Raw genomic sequence first — 23,795 nt, forward strand, 5'->3', positions numbered from 1 at the left:
ATGAACGGAGAAGGAATGATGTCATTAGCTCGCTAGGTAGGTAAACAGACATGTAAAAGCACTATATAATGACACTACTGAATATGTTCCTCAATATTAATGAATGATGTCTTTAGCTATCTATTTAGTAGGTAGATAGACATGTAAAACCACTATATAAGCTATATAATGACACTTTTCCTATGAGTTTCTAAATTTCTATGACTTTTCTATGAGATGAAACATCTACAAACAACAAATCTAGAATATTGTGTCATAAAATGAACAATAATCCAGAAAAGAATGGAAGAGGAGGAGGACGAGAGGACTAGGAAAGACGGAACACTATCCCCCATTGGTCTGGCATGGTTTTCTGGCCCAGAATCTATTAGTGAGGAGGGAAAAGGGAGCAGAGAAAACAGCTGATCACAATGTTGTGAGACAGAAGAAGAGCAGGGATTATCCACCATGAAGACATTATGAGGATCAGACCTCAGGTCAGTCTCACTCTTCTTCTTCTTCTCCCATTGACGTGTAGTGGACACAGCATAGACGACAGCTTATTTATTATTGTCGGATACATACTATATATAATACTATATTATATATAGTATTGCGTTTGCTGTATGTTTGAATAGACAACCCAATTTTATTTACAGTATATAGCAACATATACTGCAGTATAAACAATAACGTGTTCAGACATCATTTATACTTAATATATTGTATAAAAAGTAACTTTTATCCATCTACTGTAACTGTTTGCTCTCTATACTGCGATAATCAGTTTAATAAAGGCTCATACGCATTATGTAATCATTAATTATATCATTATTTATACATTTATACATTTATATATATATATATATATATATATATGATGATAATACAAAGTGGCGTGAAAATTAAATTCACTCTACGTGTGTTTTTTTTTTGATGGAACATTAACTTACAGCTGGTGTAAAGATGTCACTTTGTTGCCAGAGGGGATTTATGCATATTTTATGAATATATTTAGCACACACACACACACACGCACACACACAAACACACACACACACACACTGACATAAAGTGGTCAAAAAATAACAAATATTTACGCGTTTCATATTTATAACAAACATAACACGAGGTGCTCTAACGGGGGGCCCTGACCTGTGAGGGTGGTGCCCCCAAATTCTCCCGACACGCCCCTGCATATGGATAAAATGGTCTATGAGGACTTTGTCATCTCCACGACGTAACACTCACTCTGTGTAATGAGAGTTTTTGTCGATTGTGTCGAGTAATTAAGAAATATGTATTTTCTGAGTGTGTGTGTGTGTGTGTGTTTTTGTGTGTGTGTGTTTACACACTGACAGCAGCAGATTGTCGTCAGAGGCCTGAGGCTGTGACATGACACTGTTCCATATACTGCATTAACACAGGGAAATACCATAAGAACTTCAACCTGACGTTTTCTTTCATTTTCACCGTCAATAAATGTACAAAAAAAACAACAACACAATTCAGTCTTTATTTTGGAAAACATTTAAAGGAAATAAACACAATTTTAAGAGCATAAAACTAGTAAGAAGTGGTACTTTAATTGCTATTCTCATAATATGTAAAATACACTGAGGATTGACTTTCAGTCCACTAGGTGGTGCCAATCCCCACTCGCACCAAAACTGTTGCCAAAATCATGATTTTGAATCTGATTATCTTACACTGCCCACCAGGGGGCTGTGGCCTGGCTTCACCTAAACCAATTTGGAACCCAAATCCCAACTCTAAACCAGGTCTTAGTCCTGGATTTAGGGTTCAGATTAGATCTGGATTTATCCTCAAAAGTTGTGAGGACCAGACAACATGAATGTCCTCACAAGCCTATAAACTCTCTCTCTCTCTCATGTACACTCCCCTTGTTGAAAATAGGTTTTTAGCACAACCATAGTGACATGATTCTCAGTGAAAGGTTGTATAATAAGGAGATGTATCACCATGTTGTATTTTTGGTTCATGCACAACATAATGAAAACAACAACAACTAAATCAAAACATCATTTAAATATAAAGCAGTTCTATGTTCAATGCTAATTTCCCTCAGTCAAAATAAAATCTGTAAAATCACATCTTTGCATTAGAGTATTATTCAATATCTTGTTATATTATTGTTGTTCATTTAATATTTCTCTAAAGAGATATATAATCCCAGATATCTCTAACACCCTGAACACACTGTGTGTCTTTATTACATTTATAAACTGTCCAAAACAAAGTCTCTCACTGCGGTATTTGACATGTTTATGAACGTAAACGTGCACAGAGTGAGACCTCTGTAAGTTTTACACCTCTCTCTCAAATTCTCCTCCACCGCCTGGCACCTGCTGGATTACGTCAAGCGAGCGAAATTTAGCCAAACAGGATGTTGATGTTCTGTCCACGGGTGCAATGCCACCTTCAAAATAAAAGCTGGAAGATTGTTGAGGGTTGTACAGATGTAGAAGACAATGTTATAATTCAATAAAGTGGGGGAATTACTTAGTTAAAACAATCCGTTAATAATAGCTTTATGATGTTATGGTTACTAAGAGTGCGAATAACCACTAAAAGACAACGTTAACGTTTTCAATTGATATCGGAATTAGCGATCGCAAACGTTAGCTTGCAATGTCCAAGTTTTCCTATAGCAACAATTGAGCAGAAGTTAAGGGGCTGTCTTATATTTTAGTGGAAGTCGTAAGTAAGTAATTGTAGTTTCACATTAAGTCCTTCATAAGATGTTTCGCTAAAATATCGCGTAGAGCCATCGTTGTCGTTGAACAACAGCTCCCACTCCTATTTCCGACTTCCGCTGTAAATGGAACGCACCATGAGGCCCCTGCCCAAAGTGTCCAATCCAAATCCAATCCAACTTTATTTGTAAAGCACTTAAAAACAACCACCAAAGTGGACCAACGTAATTTTTTTTAAATAATTTTTTTTATTAATTAAAAAAACCCAACATCAAATGTAACACAAAATAACTCCCGATTCTTGACAATATTCTGCAAATATCTAATGGAAAACATGTGACCTTTATTATCATTATTATTATTGGGGAGAGAGTTTTGTGCTTTTATTTTGAAAGTCACGACCGGAACCGTGTCGGTGTGTTCCGCCGGAGCTTGACGTCGTCACCTGCTGCTGCAGCAGAGCAGAGCAGGAGTGAGGGAGAATCACCACTGAGCTGCTTTTTAACGGGGTTTTTAACGGTTTTTTTTTTACCGGGTTTTTACCGGGGACAGTCCACACACAGCACGGGCACACACCGTGTCAGTGCGGGCCCTCTCACCTCCCTCCGTTAAAACAAATAAAATCCATATTTTAGGGTAGAAAAAAGAGGAGGAGGAGGCAGGGGGATAAATCTCAATAACCCCCGTCATCTCATCTGTCAGCGGGCAGATGGAGCTCCGCAGTTAGAGGGCGTTAAATCTTTTTTTTATTTTATTATTATTATTTTTTTTATTCGGGAGAAACCGGAGTCGGTCGGATTTACGCCAAAATTACGACGGGAATCAAGTACAGCTCCCTGTCTCCCGGCAACGGGAGCGACCAGCGGGCGCTCGTGATGTCTCGTGCCAAGGAGCGGCTGAAAGGCGGGAAGGAAACCAAGGACAGTGTCACTCTGTTACCGTGCTTTTATTTTGTAGAGGTGAATACCTTATCTATCTATCTATCTATCTATCTATCTATCTATCTATCTATCTATCTATCTATCTATCTATCTATCTATCTATCTATCTATCTATCTATCTATCTATCTATCTATCTATCTATCTATCTATCTGATTGATTGAGGTTGTCTGATTGACAGGTCACTGAGCGATTTATTGGTTGACAGATTAACTGAATAACTAATCTATTGACCCACTTGTTTGTTTGCTGACAGATGACTGACAGTCAGACTTGTTGAACGACTGAATCACTGGTACACAGACTTGATGGGTCGATTGACAAAATGGCTGATTGGTTGGTTGACTCACTCACTCACTGGTCGACCGGTTGGTTGATCGACAAAATGGTAGATTGATTAATGTTGACTGACTAACTAATTGAGGGATCACTGGTTGATTGACTGTTGGATTTACTATCTTGTAGAATCCCTGGTAGACTGATTAGTTGACTGACTAGTAATCTGACTATCTGGTTGATTGACTAGTTGACTGACTGGTCAACTATCTAGTCAACGGAGGCGGAATCTCTCTGGTTGACTGACTAGTTGACTGACTAGTAATCTGACTATCTGGGCAGACTCTCTGGTAGATGGACCAGTTGACTGACTATCTGGTTGACTGACGTGTAGATAGACTAGTTGATCTGGTTAACAAACTTGTAGATTGACTAGTTGACTGACTGGTAGTCTGAATATCTGGTTGATTGACTAGTTGACTGCTTGGTAATCTGACTCTCTGGGCAGACTCTCTGGTAGATGGACTAGTTGATGGACTAGTTGACTGACTGGTAATCTGACTATCTGGTCGATTATCTGATTGATTGACTAGTTGACTGACTAGTAATCTGACTATCTGGTTGATTGACTAGTTGACTGACTGGTAATCTGACTATCTGGTTGATCAACTGGTAGATGGACTAGTTGACTGACTGGTAATCTGACCATCTGGTCGATTGACGAGTTGACTGACTGGTCAACTATCTAGTCAACGGAGGCGGAATCTCAAGTCATGACAACATTCACTCAGTCATGAACGCAGATCGCCATTCTACATTTCTGTCAACCGCAGATTCATTTTTAGCTTATTCACGTGTTTTAAGTATTAAATCAATACAAATACAGTATTAATTCATGCTATATGTTGTTTTACTTTACTGTAAAGTGACTCGACCAGTTTTTAACAGATATTTTGGCAGAACATCAAGCATTGGTGGTCCAATGGTAGGATTCTCGCCTGCCACGCGGGAGGTCCGGGTTCGATTCCCGGCCAATGCAACACATTATATTTCACCCCTCAAAGGACAAACCAGACTCTTCATGTGTGGTTCCACGCTGGTGGAATGACCTACCGAGTGCTTACACTTCCTGTTTGTATCTTGGAGAAGATCTTGAAAACCCATGTCCTTCTGCACTTGGATCCACCTCCGCACCCCCGTTCTCTATCAGTCCACTGTTCCTATCTAGTGGAGTTCTTTCCAAGGCTACTTCTGTGTAGCTTATTACTCAGAAACCTCATTGTATGCAACATGGGAGAGTCGTTTGTTGTTGTTTACAGATACATACAAAACCAGCACTGAAAGGGTTAAAATCCTCGAAATGACTGGATGTTTGGTTTGAGCACGAGTGAAGTTGAGTCATGGAGATTTATGCAGAAAAAAGCTCGGAAAACATGAATTTGTTCGATTTTATAGCAGTTTTTGGAAGTGCACGTTTTTGTCCTTAAGGACTTTAGAGGGTAGTAAATTAATCTCTGATTGATGGTCTAGTTAACTGACTTTCTGGTTGACTAATTTGTAGATGGAGTAGTTGACTGACTGGTAGTCTGACTAACTGGATGATTGACTAGTTGACTGACTGGTGGTCTGAATATCTGGTTGATTGACTAGTTGACTTACTGGTAGTCTGACTATGGTTGATTGACTAGTTGACTGGTGGGTAATCTGACTATCTGATAGACTCACTGGTAGATGGACTAGTTGACTGACTGATAGTCTGACTATGGTTGATTGACTAGTTGACTGGTGGGTAGTCTGACTATCAGGTTGATTGACTAGTTAACTGACTGGTAGTCTGACTATCTGGTTGATTGACTAGTTGACTGACTGGTAGTCTGACTATCTGGTCGATTGACTAGTTGACTTACTGGCAGTCTGACTATGGTTGATTGACTAGTTGACTGGTGGGTTGTCGGACTAATTGGTAGACTCTCTGGTAGATGGACTAGTTGGATGACTGGTATTCTGACTATGGTTGATTAACTAGTTGACTGGTGGGTAGTCTGACTATCTGGTTGACTTACTGGTAGATGGACTAGACTGACTGGTAATTTGATTATCTGATTAACTAACTGGTAGATGGATTAGTTGACTGACTGGTAGTCTGACTATGATTGACTGACTAGTTGACTGTTGGGAAGTCTATCTGGTAGACTCTCTGGTAGATGGACTAGTTGACTGACTGGTAGTTTGACTATCTGGTTGATTGACTAGTTGACTGGTGGGTAGTCTGACTAGCTGGTAGACTCTCTGGTAGTCTGACTAGTTGACTGGTGGGTAATCTGAATATCTGGTTGATTGACTAGTTGATTGACTAGTTGACTGACTTGTAGTCTGACTATCTGGTTGATTGACTAGTTGACTGGTAGTCTGACTATCTGGTAGACTAACTGGTAGATGGACTAGTCGACCGAGTGTCCGACTTAAACCACGCCGTGATGTCTTCACACACCTGACACGAATCAGACAGAGCAGGTTGCTCTGTTTTGTTGTTGGTGCATTGGTTTTTTCAGCGAGCACAGCACAGACGGGCGGGTGACACTGACAGATGCTGAGGCCCTCTGCACCACAGTCACACACAGACAATCAGTCAGACGTCAGTCGCCGACGCCTGGACACACTGGCGACAGACGGCGTTCTGTGTGGCGAGGCGTCGTCGTCGCTGTCGTCGTGGTCGTCACGGCGATCCAGACACTGGCTCGTCAGCTCCTGCAGCAGCAGCAGCGACAGACGGACGCAGCTGGAGAACAGTGACACAGAGAATCTGTATTCTCTTCACTCCGTTGTTTTTGCAGCCAGTCTCACTGCAGTCTCTCTCTCTCTCTATCCACTGCATCGTACGAGTCTACATTCAAACAATGCGCGTGACACACTTTTTATTTATGCTTATTATTCATGTGTTTTAGTATTAAATCAATACAAATACAGGATTTATTCATGCTATTTATATTCTCACTGTACTTTAAAATGACGGAATGCGTCGCTAACCGATATTTTGGTAGGATTCTCGCCTGCCACGCGGGAGGTCCAGGTTCGATTCCCGGCCAATGCAGTTCTTCATATTTTTGTTACCCGTCAACGACTCTGTTCGTCAAAGGATTGTCGTCTGGTGTTGCCGACACCACGCAAAGGACAATCCAGGCGCTTTATGTGTCGTTCCACGCTGGTGGAATGATCTACCGAGCGCTAACACTTCCCAGGTCCCATGATCCACCTCGGCACCCCCGTTCTCTATCAGTCCACTGTCCCTATCTAGTGGAGTTCTTTCCAAGGCTACTTCTGTGTAGCTTATTCGTCAAAAAAACGCCTTTTATGCAACATGGGAAAGTCGTTGTTGTTTACAGATACATACGTAACCGGCACTGAAAGGGTTAAAATCCTCGAAATGACTGGATGTTTGGTTTGAGCACGAGTGAAGTCGTGTCATGGAGATTTATGCAGAAAAAAGCTGGGAAAAACATGAATTTGTTAGATTTTATAGCAGTTTTTGAAAGTGCACGTTTTTGTCCTTAAGGACTTTAAAGGGTAGTAAATTAAACTGATCTCGGAGGGCTAAGAATAACTCTGATTTTCCTGCTAAAATATGTCAACATGGCTACTCTGCCAGTGTCTCTGGACTTTAGAAACGTTATTATGCAACATGGAGTCATCTGTTGTATTGTCTTGGCCAGTTGCTTTAGATTTATTAATGAACCTTTAAGAATACCTGTTATTTTCCTGCTACACTAAATCATGTCAAAATGGCCGCTCTGCCAGTGTCTGTTAACGTAATAATGCAACACAGAGAGTCGTAGAGATGTATTGGTCGTTGTTTGCAGATGAACACGATAGTAAGCTCTTTATTCCCAGGAAATCAGGCTGGAGAGTTGTTTTTCTTCAGATTCTCACAACAGTGCTTGTTCCTCACTCCAGGACTGAAGCAGTGTAGTGATGCTGTATTTAGTTCAGCCGCCTCCAGACTGTGGATCGGCCTCTCTGTGGGCCTGAGGACGTGCTTTTGAATTCAACTGTAAAGCAAACACACAGAGATTCTCCTCTGCATGCGTTGTATATACTGTACGTTAGACGAGTCGTGGCTGGAAATTACAGCTCGGTTGAGGAAAATGTGGAGTAGTGAGACTGAACACGGTGACGTGACGATGCACTGGAGTCGTAGTTAGCATAAAAACATCATTTACCTCGATGTAAAAACACACAACTTTAACGAAATTAAGTAGAGAAAGAAGCGCAGATACCTGCTGTGAGGCTGCAGTACCACTGATGGACACAAGAGGGGGACAGAGGGCAGGACTGTAGCTGAACCAGCACAGTGTTTATGGACCGCATTTCGTAAAAATTATGCTTCTGTACCTGTTTGTCAAACAAGTGCCTTGGTACCAGAGTGCTTGCGTTATTATTTGGTACAAACACTGAAGTTTGCGGGTGTATAAACTTGGACTTTGGTGCCCACTAAAGTGTATAAACCATAATGAGTAGAGTACGGTACATACGGTACGATCTGTCGGTGAGACCGTATCGGACTGATATCACAAAAACGTGGTATCGTGCCAGGTTTCGAGGTCTTTCTTGACATTTTCGGACATTTTGTGGCCCAAAGACGTAATAAATATTAATCGCAAGATCGGTCAGGTATGGAAAATAATCGGACCACACGGCGACATAGTGGCTAGCTAGCACTGTCGGGGTTAAGCGGACACTCTAAATGTGACCGCATAGGTGTGAATGTGAGAGTGAATAGTTGATCGTTTTTGTGTTTTCTGGCCAATGGACTGGCGACCTGTCCAGATTGGGACTCCACCTTTCTCCCTATGTCAGATGGGATTATTAGCACAGCCCCCCCCGTGACCGTCATGTAGAGGATATAGCAGTCGAAGATGGATGGATGGATGGATGTTAGCCGCAGCCCCGACTACGCTCTTAGATATAAAAGTGCTAAGCAGAACCATATAAGGTTCTTCGGCTTGTCCTCATAGGTGAACCCTATTAGGCTCCCTATTGGATTGTTCCACCAAGAACCCTTTGAAAAACCTTTATTCAGTAAAGGGGTTTTAAAGGGTTCTCTGGATCAAAATGGTTCTTACTGGAACCATTAGTGTTACCAAAAACCCTTTCTTTGGGAAAGGGTTTTTCAGAAGCAAATGGTTCCAGGTAGAACCTCAGCCCTTGTAGAAGAACCCTTTTGGAACCCTTATTTCTAAGAGTGTATCGAGCCATCCCTAAAATCAACAAGTAAAACTTTGGTGCGTGGAGTGAGTCGTTTACAACATAAACAAGAATCCAACCATAATCCCAACAATCCAAAGACGGTGTAGAACGGCTGCTCGACTGTAGCACGTTTTTCTGCTGATTTCATGCTTTTCTTGAAATGTAAACAGAGCAACAAAGATGGAAGACGGTGTCGTCTTGACCTCTTTATCCCCCCCCCCCCCCCAACAGTGAAGCGTGGTGAGGAAACAGCACATCAGTGTGTGTGTGTGTGTGTGTTATTGTCACGCGATGGGGGCTAAAAAAAAAACCTCCCCTCGCCGTTCTCTGAACAACACTTGGGAATCTGTCAAGATCGCTTCTCGTTTCTCTTTCATCCTTGGCGACGGAGCTGCTCTGGGTGTCTCTATCTCCTGCACCGTCACACCATCCTGCCCACCGACTGGCTGCTAGGCAACATAACCCTCTGAATGGGATGTATTTTTATTTCTGTGTGATCGGGGATAAAGACGAAGAGGAACGAACATTTCTGCCACTGCGGCCTGGTTTACTGTGCAAGTGTCTGCGTGGCATCGTACACACTGCGATGATTAAAGGGTAGATACTGTATGATGTCATTTACTACTGCACACCACTGCAGAGAGAGGCACAGGGGTGTTTCAAAGGATTTTGGAGGCCCAAGGCAAAAAGGCAATGGGGGGGGGGGCACACACTCAGTATGCTTACATGCACAGTTTAATCCAGCTAAGGCCGTAGTCTGACTAAGACCGACAAGAGTAATCAGACTATGCACTAATTATGCCTTATCCAGGTACTGTACGTTAGTCCGGCTAAGACTAGCTTGATTTTAGTCAGACTAACGTTAAGAAAACAGAGTTATTGTCTTTATATAACTCAGCTAAGCTAAAGACTAGCTAAGGCCATAGTCTGACTAAGACAGAAAATCGGATAACTTGCTCAGTCCGAGTATACATGCGGTGGAGAGTCCAACTCCAGTCTGACTCAGTACAGGAGTAATCAGACTATGCACTAATTATGCATTATCCAGGTACGGTATGTTAGTCCGACTAAGACTAGCTTGATTTTAGTCAGCCTAACGTTAAGAAAACAGAGTTATTGTCTGTATATAATAACTCTGCTAAGCTAAAGACTAGCTAAAACCATAGTCTGACTAAGACCGACAATCGGACAACTTGCTGAGTCCGAGTATACATGCGGTGGAGAGTCCAGCTCCAGTCTGACTCAGTGCTGGAGTAATCAGACTATGCACTAATTATGCATTATCCAGGTACGGTATGTTAGTCCGACTAAGACTAGCTCGATTTTAATCAGACTAACGTTAAGAAAACAGAGTTATTGTCTGAATATAATAACTTTGCTAAGCTAAAGACTAGCTAACACCATAGTCTGACTAAGACCGACAATTGGATAACTTGCCGAGTCCGAGTATACATGCGGTGGAGAGTCCAACTCCAGTCTTACTCAGTGCAGGAGTAATCGGACTATGCACTAATTATGCATTATCCAGGTACGGTATGTTAGTCCGACTAAGACTAGCTTGATTTTAATCAGACTAACGTTAAGAAAACAGAGTTATTGTCTGTATATAATCTGTATATAAACTCTGCTAAGCTAAGGCCATAGTCTGACTAAGACAGACAATCGGACAAGTTGCAGTATACATGTGCTGGAGAAAATTGATTTATTGGCGATCTGACTCCGCCTCCATAGGTGGCACTGCATCTTCCTTTAAGCTAGTACATATTGAGTATTGAATCAGTTTCCTGTTGACCTCAGACTCAGATTAATTATCTATTATCGAGGTACCTTAGTCTGACTAAGACTAGCTCGATTTTAGTCAGGCTAACGTTAAGAAAACAGAGTTATTGTCTTTATATTGCCTTGAGTAACACAAATGAGAGTCCTCCAAGTTTGAGTTCTACTTGCTGCTACAAACCAATCATGTCTTATCCATTCAAATCCAACTTTATTTGTAACGCACTTTTAAACAACCACAGTGGACCAAATGTTCTTGTATCGCAAAGTTACCCTGTGATTCCCACCCCCTAATGTTGTCTAATATTATATTTTCTTGTGTTGTTGTTGTCGTTGTCGTCTCCTCTCTCCTTCTGCAGCTCCCCATCCTGGCCTCGTCTGTCGTCAGTCTTTACTTCTTGGAGCTGACGGACATTTTCCAGCCGGTGCATTCTGGGTACAGCTGTAATGACCGCAGCCTGTCTCTGCCCTACATCCTGCCCAGACAGGAAGTGTGTCCTCTACCTCTGCTCTTCAGTCTGGCCTTTGCTGCTCCCACAGTCACCGTGAGTACGACGTCACCGCCGCCATTGACCAGTTTCCTAACCCGAGACCTGTTCACATGTGAACCGGTGCTCACCTAGAACCATGAGAACATGTTATAGATAATAGTTATTATGAGTCTTTATTGGAAATAAACACTTATTTATCTTCTGAACTCGTCATCTTGACGTTAACATTTCAGTTTAGCAGGCTAACTTTATCATTTGACCTCATCTAAACATTCATGTTTCCACAAAACGAAACTGTTCTCCCAGCGTTCGCTTGGACCCTAACCCAACCCCTTCAGGGTTAGGGTTAGGGTTCCATCATGGTACGGTTCGGGCTTTGGTACACTTAAACCCTGGGTCAAACCATTAGTGACCAGAAAAAAATGTGACGAGAAAAGGAAGACGATTGTTGGGAATTGCTGACTCAGCATAAGCGACCCCAAAACATGGCCGAAAAAGGAAGACGATAGGAATTAGCGACCATTAGCGACCAAAAAAATGTGGCTGAAAAAGGAAGAAGATAGTTGCAAATTGCTGACTCACCATTAGCGACCCAAAACATGGTGGAAAAAGGAAGATGATAGTTCGGAATTGCTGACTCAGCATTCCAATGGCTGGAGTTAGCGACCCAAAAACATGGTGGAATTTGCTGACTCACCATTAGCGACCAAAAAAAGGGGTTTGGTACACTTAAACCCTGGGTCTGGCTTGCGTATCGACTGAGAACGGTAACTTTTACTTGGTAGGCGGCGTAGCGTGACGTCGTAGCCGTGCGACGACAACAAACTTTGACATCGGAAGCGTCACAGGAGCTATTTTTTCCTGTTCGGTTTGTGTCAACAAGACGTCAAGCTTTGCATGAAAATAGACAAACGGCGGTTGAAGAAACAACCATCGCAAGGGAGTGACGTTTTTGTTCTGTCTCTGAATGTCGTACCGTTTTACTCTGGTACTCCAAAGGAGGGGTGCCATTTTTTGTCACCCCTTTCCCAACCCCAGTTTATCTTAATGACAAAGATCTACAAAATGTCTCTCTGTCTTCCAGATTCTGATCGGAGAGGCCATTCTCTACTGTTATCTGTCCAGGAGGTCGACCGCTGCTCAGACGGAGGCAAACATCAACGCCGCGGGCTGCAATTTCAACTCCTACATCCGCAGGGCCGTGCGCTTCATAGGTGGGTGGACACGCGCGTGCACGCTTTTATATTTCCCCAGCAGTCAGTCAGTCAGTCAGTGTGTGTGTGTCGACTAAAACAAACAGTCAAAGCAGAAACAGCGAGGCATTAAAAACGACTCTGACATTAACTCAACTGTCACAACGACAATTACAACCACAGATGGTGAAGAAGAAGTGGACGCAGTGTGCGGTGTTTAGCCAACAATTCAGTTTGAATGGGAGTCGATGGGAAAAAAAACATTTTCTTGAAGGAATTAATGGCTCAATCACGAGTTTCAGCTCTTCTATGATTGACAGCTGGTATCGTCCAATAGGAGCCTGGTTGCATGAGGCGACATTAAGCTAACAATTTCTGCTCCCATTTATTGTCGTCCTGCTGTTTATACTTTTTGAAGTATTCAACTATATTTAGTCCATTTTTTTCCATTCAAAATGAATGGAACCCTAATTTGGTGGGGAATTGCCGACTCAGCATTAGCGACCCAAAAACATGGCGGAAAAAGGAAGACGATGGTTAGGAATTGCTGACTCACCATTAGCGACCCAAAAAAATGTGACGGAAAAAGGAAGATGATAGTTGGGAATTGCTTCTCAGCATTAGCGACCCAAAAACATGGCGGAAAAAGGAAAGATGATAGTTGGGAATTGCTGACTCACCATTAGCGACCAAAAAAATGTGACAGAAAAAGGAAGATGATAGTTGGGAATTGCTGACTCAGCATTAGCGACCCAAAAACATGGCGGAAAAAGGAAAGATGATAGTTCGGAATTGCTGACTCACCATTAGCGACCAAAAAAAATGTGACGGAAAAAGGAAGATGATAGTTGGGAATTGCTGACTCAGCATTAGCGACCCAAAAACATGGCAGAAAAAGGAAAGATGATAGTTGGGAATTGCTGACTCAGCATTAGCGACCCAAAAACATGGCGCAAAAAGGAAATCAATAGCTGTGAATTGCTGACTCAGCATTAGTGACCAAAAAAAATATGACGGAAAAAGGAAGACGATGGTTGGGAATTGCTGACTCAGCATTCCACTGACTAGCGTTAGCGACCAAAAATGGCTAAATCAAGAACAGTCTTTGGAGGTTTTCATCTTTACCAATGTCATTCCCTCGTTGTTTTCTAAGGCGTCCATATCTTCGGACTGTGCGTGACGGCGCTGATCACCGACATCCTCCAGTTGTCCACGGGTCAGCACGCCCCCTACTGGCTGGACGTGTGCAGACCCAACTTGACCCACATCAACCTGTCCAGCTGTGACGAAGCTTTTATTTTGGAGGACATCTGCTCTGGACAAGACGCTGGTCTCATCACTGCGGGGAGGTAAAGACGAGGAGCTAGTGTCTGTATCAGAGGAAGTGTGTGTGTTTGTGTGTGTGTGTGATGTCTAGATTTAGCAAACACAGGATACAATCCACTTGTTTTTTTTCTCCCATTTGTGCTGTTGTTATGGTTACCAGCCTAAACTCCAGGCATTTACAAACGTTTCATTGTCTTAACATGAATATTGTCGAGTTTATTTCCTCCGTAAAAAACAAAAGAAATCATTAAAACTGATTCATTTTTGTTACGTGGACAAAACCAGACAATTGACAAACATCATTATTATTGTGGATTTATCACGTTTTCCAACATCTATCTATTAAGCAAGTTGGTCTGTGTGTCTGTCTGTGACAGGCGTATCTCGGAAGTATCTTGGAATGACTTGAAATTTACCATCATAATAGTCGGCATCGCCCTGAACAAGGATTTATTGGAAATATTTGCAAACCTCTTAAGGAATAATTTTAATCAATTTTTGAAAATCGGGAAATTATCCATTTGCCCGATGCACTTTGACAATGAGCTGACTTTCTTGTCAAAAACAAAAAGTATCTCGGAATGACTTGAAATTCACCATCATCCATTTGCCCTGATGCACAGTGTTTGTATTATTTTAGCCTTTACGTTCCTTATCATGCTTTATCATAACTGAATAATCTTCTCCAGCTCCCACTATAGGAATACATACTACTGCAGTATTTAATCTCTCCTCCCACAGACACTAAATCTCTGGACAGAGTGAACGTAACTCGGTCCATTACGTGCAGTAACTGCTGCTCTAAAACTAAAGATAGACAAACGTCTAAAAAACAGCTGCCACAGCAGCTTTAATGCAGCTGTTACAGTCCGATTCTGTCGCCTTAGCATCTTAGTTTTGCCGCAAAATCACAGATTTTTTTCAAAAAGCAGGTGCAATATTGTATTTGTTTACTCATTTGTATTCTCTGTCATATCGTTGCTGCAGCTGTTGTAGCATTTTTAATCCAAGTATGATTTTAACGTGTTGGCAACAATAAAGTATATTTAATTGAAAACTGGCAGCTTGATGGAAGCTTGGAATCCTAACCCTAAAACTAGGTCTTAACCCTTGAAACGCCCTTTAAAGTTGTGAGGCTCAGACCAAATGTCCCCATAAGGTCAAAATGTCCCCACAAAGATAGGTTTTTACATTGTTTGGACCTCACAAAGACATTAGTAGGACACATCATAGACGAAATTCATTCCCTATCCCCTTACCCTAACCTTAACCATCAACCCTTACCCTTAAACTAAACTAAACCCAGGTCTTCATTCCCAGAAAACCTTTCAAGACAAATTGTCCTCACAAAGATGGATTTTTACGTTGTTTGGACCTCACAAAGACACAAGTAGGACACATCGTAGACGAAATGCAATCCCTAACCCCTTACCCTAACTTTAACCATCAAATGCCTAAGCCTTACCCTCAAACTACACTAAAACCAGGTCTTAACCCCCCAAAAAACCTCTTTCAAGTTGTGAGGACCCGGCAAAAATGTCCTCACTTTCCCCAAAATGTCCTCACTCCCTATGATTTACAAGTTCTTGTTGTTCCTCAAACAAAACCACAATTCAAATCTTCAACCTAAACTGAACCAGTTCCCTCAGACATTGAGGTTCTGCCTCATCAGGGACCCAGGTTTTGGTCTCCATGACGACTACCGGTCCTGATAAGGTCAGTGTCGATGACAGAAAAAGCCCTCAAGAGGTTACAAACACACACACACAGAGAGAGTTGGTTTGAAAGTCACTCCTCTGTTGCAGATGAATATTCATCGTCGTCCTTTGTTTGTCAGATCATTAGCATAAAGAACACTCTGTTTTTTGTTTTTGTTTAAAAATTAGGAAGTCGTTTCCCTCCCAGCATGCAACACTGGCTGCCTTTGCGGCTGTCTACATCTCGGTAAGTGGCTAACATGCAACGCTAACATGTATGCTAACACGTACGCTAACACGTATGCTAACACGTACGCTAACATGTATGCTTACTTGCAACGCTAACATGTACGCTAACATGTTTGCTAACACGTATGCTGACATGTACGCTAACATGTTCGCTAACATGTACGTACCGTAGAAGGAGATGTTTTCACAAATGACTTTTTCTTATTTTCAGATGTACTTCAACACGGTGCTGACCGACTCGGCCAAGCTGCTGAAGCCTCTGCTGGTGTTCTCGTTCGTCATGCTAGCCATCCTGGCCGGGCTGACGCGTATCATCCAGTTCAGGAACCACCCGGTGGACGTTTACTGCGGGTGGATTCTGGGAGCCGCCATCGCCGTTTACCTGGTAACTTGACTCACAAATGTGGATTCACAGTATTTGAATATGTTTTAATCCCCGCTCGACACCCGAGGACAATTTTGAGTCCTGATCTGCACCTTTGGACTATCTTGGGTGTCTTCATCATTCATTTTAGGCGGATTTGAACAGATTATCTGGCCAAATGATCCTGTAGTGTCAGGGATTAATAGAACGTCATCGGACACATCGGAATCTCCATAACCTCCATGTTGGATATTTTAGGAATTACGAGAGCGATTCGACCGAGACGAGCCGAGTTGATTCCGAGTCTTCTCAGCCAAGAGTTCATCCACAGTTTTATATTCTGAAGTTTCTGCGAGATCCCAAATCCCTGGAATCTCCTCCCGAGAAATCTTTGGATTAAACCACCAGCCAAGGGTGTGTGGTCCTGCGTCTTGACTGGATCTTCTAGTCTGGATCTTTCTCAAGATTTAAACGTTGAAAATCGGTGAGAAAGTTTGTAGAGTCTGTGGTCTCCGATGTTTTAAAATCAAGTCTGGCATGGAGCAGCAGGCCTTAGTAGAAAGTCTATAGGGGACAACGTCTTACATGTTTCTGCTGAAAATAAGGTCTATGGAGATCTGGACATCATGGGAATTGGCAGCCACTTGACGGACTCAATACATCTGATCCTTATACACATTTTTCCACACATAAAGTGTGTTTGAAATCGACGAAACTGTTGAATTTGTGGCAGATGACAGTGTGTGGTTCACTTCAGCTCAATGGGCTGAGTGGAGATGGACGTTAGATGTTCGACTATTGTGTAGAAAGTGGTTGATACTCACGTAATTTACCTCCCACACGCCATCATCTTCCTGCCCACACACACACACACGGACAAGACATGTCCAACACACACACACACACACACACCCCTACACACACACACACACACACACACACACACACACACACACACACGGACCTCTTCAGCTGCCCACACTTTTGTTTCTTCTGTCTCTTCCTGCATAAGAAATTCTGGCCACAAATATGAGTTTTCCTCTCCTCACCATCTATGGCTCGATGTTAGTCGACAATATCATCATCATGCTCTCAATTGGGGGGGTATACTTTTGATCTATAAGTTGTAATGCATGAGTGTAAATGGTCAAATTCAGGCTTAATATTGGTGAAATTGCACTTATTTCATGTGCCGAGGTGACACATCCATGTGTGTAACACACCTTTGAAAGACAAACGTAGGAAAATGGCGTCAAATAATCACGAAAACGCATCAGTCGCACAAGAAAAACTGTGAAAAATTGCACAGACCACTTCCAAATGTGATTTTAAATCAGATTTCATAAGACTTGTAACATAAAACCAAACTTTGGCGTCCATTTTGGCTATTAGCGAATCTATATGCAAATCTATCTATGTTTCTACAAATGTAGGAGCAATGTTAGCATTTTTGTCGGAAAAAGGTTTTGCGGATTCAAAACGGCGTGAACACGGCAACCCTTGGCGAAATCCGACCATTCGCCACCATACAGGAATTTCCCCATAACTTCGGCATAGATTGAATTCCACCGAATTTCCCCGAAATTTGGCGGGAAGACCATGCATGGCCTCGACTCAACAGGAAGTCGGGCCTTTTTTAATTTTTCCGATTTTCAACCTTTCGTAAATGAGCTAGACACGTCGAAAAAGTCCGACTTCCTGTTGAGTTGAGGTAATCCAGGTTACCTCTATACCTTAGTATATATATAGGGTTATTTTGTGTATATATAACCCTAACCCTAACCCAGATATATATATATATATATAAGTATACCAATCCAGGTTACCCAAGGTAACCCAAACACAGGAAGGGGGAAGAACAGGACCAGATAAAATCTGCATATACAAAAAAAAAAAGTCTAATCAAGGTCATTAAACGCTGGTAATTATCCTCCAGTTCTGCACAAAACTGAGGCACGGAGTGTAAGCACCAACATGAACAGCATCGGTGAACGGAAAATGTGATCTGCGTTCTCTCGCCACACTTTGTTATATAACAATTACCTAAATGCTGTGAAGAAACTGCAGTAAAAGCCGAGGAGGAGGAGGAGGAGGAGGAGGAGGAGGAGGAGGAGGAGGTGTCGAACCGAGAAATCTAACGTCACTGCAGCTGCTACTTGACCTTCTGTGTCTCACCATGTGTGTGTGTGTGTGCAGGGTGTGTACGCGGTGGGGAATTTCCAGCCGAGTGAAGATCGGTCCAGAAGTCGCCCGTCTGCGCCCGTCCTCCGAGAGCCGCCGCCCTCGTCCTTGCCCAATGTCAGCCAAGCAACAATTAGCAACAGCCATCCAGGTAAAAAAGAAAATAGCCCAATATTGTACTAGTGAGGCTACCGACGTCTACCTTTGGCTGCAGAAATCTTGACGTCGTCCTCCGACAGGTCACCACGCGCTGGCTCCCAGCCAACCGGAGCCCATCATCACCCGGACCTCGTCCCACACTCTGGTGCCGGAACAGAGCGGGCCCATGCTGAAGCGCAGCGCCTCGTACCGCGAGCCGTCGCTGTCCAACCTGAAGCGAGCCAGCGCCGAGGTGGAGGTGATCACGCCGTCCAGTCCGCTCGGCAACCACGACAACATGGTGACGTTCAGCAGCAGCACGCTGCCGCGGTAATCACAGTCTTTATTTAGACGTTTGGAGCCAAGTTTTTAAATAATTTAAATCCTTATATTTGGGACTCTGGAGGCAAAGTGCAGCACAGAGTTCTACACAAACTTCCAGCCTCAGAGGATTTACATTTTATATATGACGGCAATGTGCTAAATTATGTTTTTTTTCCCAATGCTAACTGCTGTTAGCTGCCGGAGCCTCGGTGACGCTGACGTAGTTTCCTGTGTCTCATTAGCATATTTAAAGACACAGGCACTCAAAAGCGAGCGTTCTGCACAGGGCTGTTTTCGCAGGGTGATTGAACTGCTGTGGTGCTTCATCCTTAAAGGTGCATTATGTAATAAATCTAAAATGAATCAATAAAGCAACTGGCCATAAAATCCTCCTAATATGTCACAGAGACTCAAGAATAATGTTCATATAACAAACTGAACTCAACAACAAAAACAGTACAATATATCAAAAAATATTTTGCAGACTGCAAATCATGTTTATGTTTTGAAATCATGTTTTGGCGTCATGTGGCGCCACCTACCGCCGTCTACCAATCATTGCAGCCAGTAGAGTCTCAGCTGCCGAGCAACCACGGGTTGCCAGTTACATCAGAAAACGAAACCTAAAAGACCTCAGTGTTTTGAATTTGAATGTAGTAACCGTTTTTGGCCACATTCTTACATATGGCACCTCTAAGGTATTTTGACCAAAGCATGTTCATTAGGACACCGGGGAACTAGGTTCACTTGTAGAAATAGGGTATAATATGCCTACTTGAACTGCAATCCAGGTAATAATAAAACAATAAGACGACTGTTCTTGTTTCTGCACGTAGAAAACACAGCATATGTTGGTTTCTGCTTCTAAATTTAACAGCTCAGCAGGAGACCGTGCTCTGTCCCACTCCTGCCAGACTTATTAGGTATCTTGTGTACCTAACAAAACGGCTTTACATCTCCTTTGCTGCCTCCTCCAGGTCCCACGGAGGCTCGTCGCTGGAGGAGGGCCGCATTCCCCGGCGCCACGCCGCCATCCACGCCTCGATGGACTCCACTCGATCCAAGCAGCTCCTCAGCCAGTGGAAGAACAAGAACGAGAACAGGAAGCTGTCCCTGCAGGCCATGGACGGAATACGACCGTCCTCCTTGTCCTCGCCTCAGAGGAACATGGAGCTGCGCTGCTCCTCGGAACCCTCTGCCATGGGCCTGGAGGCGGAGCTCCGCGCTGTGACCCACCTGCCTTCGATCAGCGCCCAGGAAGCAGAGATGCGTGCCGGGGCCCACATCCCGGCCCAATACATGAAGCTAGCAGCGAGCTCCGTTCCCATGGCTAACCACAATCACATGGCTCACAACGGCAGCACTGGATTAGTGGGCGGGGCCAGAGTGTCTCTCCAATCCCGGCCCGGGTCCTCGCAGCTGGTACACATACCCGAGGAGGAGAACCCCACCTGCAAGGACCAGGAGAGCGAGTCCGAGGACAGCATCATGGACGGCGGCGGCTCGGTGAGAGAAAAGTGGCTGAGAGTGGCCGAGAAGACCACGCTGCCCTGCAGGCCGCTCAGTGCCGGAGGACAGCCGCGACTCATGCAGGTAAATACCACGCACACCGCTAACATGCCAAGATTTTGCATCTGCTGTTGCGTGATTCATGTGGCGAGATCCTTAGATGCCTTACTTACATGACCGTACGCAAGCAGCAACTAACACCAAACGGCTGAAACGGACAAGTCTGTTGTCCCCAGTAGCAACATTAGCTACTAAGCTGGACCATGACACTTAGAGGGTTTCCATGTGAATACAAACTCGGAAAAATCTTAAAATATAAAGAAGGAAATTGGGCCGATCAATAAAAGATTAAGGCATACCGAGTCAGGTTAGAAATCATGGCTTCTACAACTGGTAGCAACTGGTAGCATCCTCCTGACGTTTGCGCCACCTCCTGGTTGTCTTGGTGGACTAAATACCAACAAACACTTAAAATGTGGGAACAGATACTTAGCTACTGCTCTACTAACCTGCTATAGCTGCCGTTAGCAGCAATCAGCAGAAGAGCTGAAAAGAAGTGTTTTCTTTTCCAGGTGATAACCTTATCCAAACAGCAGGGTTTGCTTCACTCCCCTCGGTCAGAGGATGGTGGTAGCACCGTCAGCTGCACTGGATCCATCAGGTACCGGGCCCTGATGGACCAGGACCCATCGCCACCGGCCTCCACCACCGGAGCAATGGGAGGAGGTCTGTATGTCGCATGAAACGGACGAGGCTAAGTTCTTCCAGGAAGAAGATTATTGTTGGTCGTTGAAGATCATCATTGATTGTCTTTTTCTTCCAGGAGGCGGTTTGGAACGAAGTGGCAGCATCGTCCGCGTTGAAGCCCACCCGGAGTCCAGAGGTAACAAACCCATCGTGAAACCTCCGAGCACCGACGGAAGTGGCTCCTGGCGATGGAAGCCGCCAGATCAAAGGCCGTCTCTCCGACAGTCAGCGTTTGCCCTCAACGACCTGAACAGGCACACGGACAGCTGTGATTCGCTGAGGGATGGAGGCTCAGTGGACGGTCGGAGAAGCGTGACAGGGACTGAAAGTGAGAGCGAAGGGGGAGGAGACGGAGGAGGAGGGGCTTATATAAACCACCCGCATATGATGCACCCTATACATCAATTACATCAGCCAAATAACTACAACAACCCAAATAACTACAACAACCCAAATAACTACCAGCACCCCAACTTCAATCCCAATAACCCCAATTTTAACAACCCTATGGCCAACTTCAACCCAAACTCCAGCAACTCCAACATGCCTTTCAACCCCAACTCCATGTTTGCGCCTCCTTTCCACCCCCACCCGCAGGCCCTCACGACCATCAGGGTCACCCCGGTGGAGGGCACGGCGGCCAGCAGCGACGGCGGCTCGGACTGCCAGTCCGTGGCCTCGTCCAGCCGCGAATCCACCCTGAGGAGGAAGAGCAGCTCCGGCACCGCCCAGGTCCCCGAACGAGGCCCCACCCCCGACCTCCACAACAACCACCGCCTCTGCGACACCGACAGCAACCGCCTGGACCAGGAGAGCAGCAACCGCTTCCATGAACACCTCAGAAGCTTTCAAGAGAACCCCATCCACCCCGGTCACCCTAGTCACCCCAGTCACCCTATCCACCCCGGTAACCCCAACCACGCCAACAGACAGTTCCAAGGGATGTTTGGTCGTCCCGGTCCTACACCTCCCCCGACCTTGCCCCGCCCCATCTTAACACACACTCCACCGCCTACTCTGGGGTTGGCCTATAAGGAATGACACCCATGATAGTCGTCCGACTTGGCTAATTCTAACAAAAATTACATGAAATTCGGTTATTAGCTGGTAGATCCACCCACAACCTCCCAAACTATGGTCCCACTCTACTGGTTCATCTAAACAAAGTTCTGTTTCCACCAAGTGGTCCAGTTGTTTAGGGTACCAAACTAACCAATCCATTTTGTGCCACTATTTTGGCAACCCTTGCGCCCCCCTAGCACCACGCTAGACAAAGTGCAGTCCATTGATCTGGCGGCTTCCATCACCAGGAGCCACTACCGTCGGTGCTCGAGCACCGTCAACCAGGAGGTGACGGTGCTCGGACATGCCAAAAAGAATGAGGATGAAATATCGGATGCCCTTCATTGCTGTCCTATCTTATTCTTCTGTACTTCTTTGTTGTTGAATTTATTGGCGGGCTACACTGTGTCATGCTAACTAACGCAGCTATTGCCATTCGGGCTACACACAGGGTTTACCATTCGAAAACTGTTCCACTACCACTTGGTGGAAAAATGCAACATGTTTAGCTAGGAGATCTACAACAGGTTTGAGCTCCAGTTTGGGCTACAAGCCGAAGAAAGTTAGCAGTTAGCCCTGCATCACTTTTTCCCAAAGGGCCAAGAAGGAAGGATTATATTCTGGGTGATTTTTTTAATTTTTAATTTTGCTCTGCTGAAGAAACCAGACGATGGTTTTGTAAATCTAAAGAACGACATAAACTGCTGACCCCGACCAGGAAATAAACGACTCCGGCGTCTTCGGCTACCAGCGAGGACGGATTCAGCATCCAAACTCCGCCTCCTTCTGGGTCAGTTAGTAACATCTACAGTTATACCGACGATATATTCTCAGCTTTCCTCCTGTTGTCCGACACAGTTTCGACGTATTGTTATGTAAACTTTTACAGTGTAAAAAGCCCACGTGGCGTTTTTAAAACCCCCTTGACTGTGTTTGTACATAATAATGAGAGCGTGGGGACGCGCGCGGGTGTTTGGCGGGAAATTAAACCCACGGTTTTAATTGCGTCCGGGCCGATGAGTGAGTCCCGTTTGGGCAATAACAGAGTCGGATTTTCATCTCGCTTGAATATAGTGCAACATATAAAGTCTATTTTTACATGGTGGCTTTCATTAACATGGTGTGATAACAAGTCTGACGGGCACCGTTTTGTTTTTTGCTTTATTTTACCAAACTCGTCATGTTTCACACATTAATGAGTCAAATTATGATTCAACAGTAGAAGAAAATATGGCGGGAAATTGTTCCAAATTGACAAAAATGTAGAGTAACAACAAGAATAAAGTATAATTTATCATTTAATAGACAAACATGTCCCTGTGCCTGATAACGTTGGCTGGGATCGGCTCCAGTCACGCTGCTGTATGTATTATATAGTATTATTAAGTATTATTAAGTATTATACAGTATAGTTTATATTTATTCCTTACAGCACACACACCTATAAAGTTATTTATCAAGTCAAAAGTCATTTTATGTGGATTTTCCAATACTTTATCATAGAACAAAAGCATATAATGATATATCTTAATATTACAAAGTAAATATGGCGGATTTCTACGTTCTACTTTTCAAAATAACA

The 23,795-nt window shown here is 43.8% G+C and overlaps 1 protein-coding gene across 1 annotated transcript; it reads left to right on the forward strand.

Moving 5' to 3' along the window:
• Window positions 1-3,571: 3,571 nt before the first annotated feature.
• Window positions 3,572-22,192, forward strand: LOC310942708 (phospholipid phosphatase-related protein type 4-like; the record flags this gene model as incomplete). The annotated part of the gene is made up of 11 exons (XM_083908128.1): window positions 3,572-3,655; window positions 11,292-11,477; window positions 12,508-12,637; window positions 13,770-13,965; window positions 15,829-15,886; window positions 16,100-16,273; window positions 18,449-18,584; window positions 18,673-18,901; window positions 19,873-20,488; window positions 20,977-21,130; window positions 21,228-22,192. The coding sequence occupies 11 exons, from the start codon at window positions 3,572-3,574 to the stop codon at window positions 22,190-22,192; spliced, it is 2,928 nt and encodes a 975-aa protein (XP_083764254.1).
• Window positions 22,193-23,795: the final 1,603 nt, after the last annotated feature.

Source organism: Microchirus variegatus (assembly GCF_963457635.1).
Source record: "Microchirus variegatus genome assembly, chromosome: 21".
NCBI classification, from domain to species: domain Eukaryota; kingdom Metazoa; phylum Chordata; class Actinopteri; order Pleuronectiformes; family Soleidae; genus Microchirus; species Microchirus variegatus.